Genomic DNA, 1,307 nt, shown 5'->3' with positions numbered 1-1,307 from the left:
TAGTATTATCAAAGCATAGCATTGATAGTTACAATACACAATGAGCTAGGACAAACCTTTTGAACATAAGCAGCATATGATGCAACAAAAGATGGTATCCAGCGAACAATATTGCGGAATTGCTGATTATCAGTTTTTGCTGGATTCAGATGATATACCACCGGCTCCAATACCTCCTCACGAAGTGTGTGCATGAACCTATTTTTTCATATAAAATAAGTAGAAATCAATACATACAACCACACATGTACAGATCAAACAAAAGCCTAACTGAAATGAAACATTTGCTTCATCAGTTTTGTGGCATAAATGTCAAGAAATCAAAGTATGCTTTACACAAACTTCAAAAAGGTCTTGTTAAGCAGTAACAGTAAAAATATTATTCTATATATAAATCTTACAAATATTATCTTCAACTCAATTAAATCCTGAATTCATCTTCAGTTCTTCTTAAAGTGATTAAAACTTACTGCCAAGGAATTCTTACCTCATTGATGAAACAAGGATATTTGAAGCACGAATGACTGGGTCAGAGTAACCAGGTTTCTCTTCAGGCAAGAAGGCAAGAAAAGGGTTATAGTTCAGTACGACAGGAACACGGTCCCTCAGATACATGTCAAACCAAGGTCCTGATATATAGCTGGTATGTTTATTAGCCTGTAATATTTAAGAAACACTGTTTCAAATCTTCATCACAAGAAATAAGATTCTGAAAGAAATGGAAATCCATAATGCTCAACACCAATACAGAAAACTTCAAACACTTTTAATGCCACTCAAATAAAGAATTAATAAACTACCTTGTCATGCTGCTTCAGTTGAACTTGCAAGTCTAAACCAGCCCCAGTCTTGAAGTGTTCTACAGCCTTCTCTGTTACCTGATATTCTTCAGGTGACAAGATTGCCTTTTGTGAACGAAGATAGCGTGCACAGGTTTTCTCTAATTCTGGAATTTGAGAATTTTAAATTTTTCATTCCATAAATGATTTGATATTATTCTCACTTCAAACAGTCTCCTTTTTATTTTTTGATTTGCTGCTGATTATCCCTTTCTTCCTAGCATTAATTTCCTATATAATTCCCATGTTTTGCTTTTTATCATAAAAAAGCATACCATTTTTCAAACAATCTGCTAATTACAAATTTGAACAGACAAGTTGTTATTAGATTTTGCTTAATTGAAATGAAATAGGAAATATGAAGTTTCCCCCTGTCAATCACAAGGCAACACTGGTAAGTGTGTGATTGGCAGACTAAAGGGTTATGGGAAAAAGTCAAGTTTAAGCCAACCACCCCATGTTTATGCC

The 1,307-nt window shown here is 34.0% G+C and overlaps 1 protein-coding gene across 1 annotated transcript in view; it reads right to left on the bottom strand.

Moving 5' to 3' along the window:
- LOC119585147 (carnitine O-palmitoyltransferase 2, mitochondrial-like) overlaps nt 1-1,307 on the bottom strand; it is a gene marked incomplete at its 5' end in the record, with an annotated part of 11,221 nt that overhangs the window by 4,328 nt on the left and 5,586 nt on the right. The window contains 3 exon segments of the mRNA XM_037933776.1: nt 57-198; nt 488-657; nt 801-946. Of these exon segments, the coding sequence (XP_037789704.1) occupies nt 57-198; nt 488-657; nt 801-946 (458 nt within the window).

Source organism: Penaeus monodon, chromosome 19, assembly GCF_015228065.2.
Source record: "Penaeus monodon isolate SGIC_2016 chromosome 19, NSTDA_Pmon_1, whole genome shotgun sequence".
NCBI lineage: Eukaryota > Metazoa > Arthropoda > Malacostraca > Decapoda > Penaeidae > Penaeus > Penaeus monodon.
Note: the sequence above shows the minus strand (reverse complement) of the source record. Positions and strands in the feature narration are given on the sequence as shown.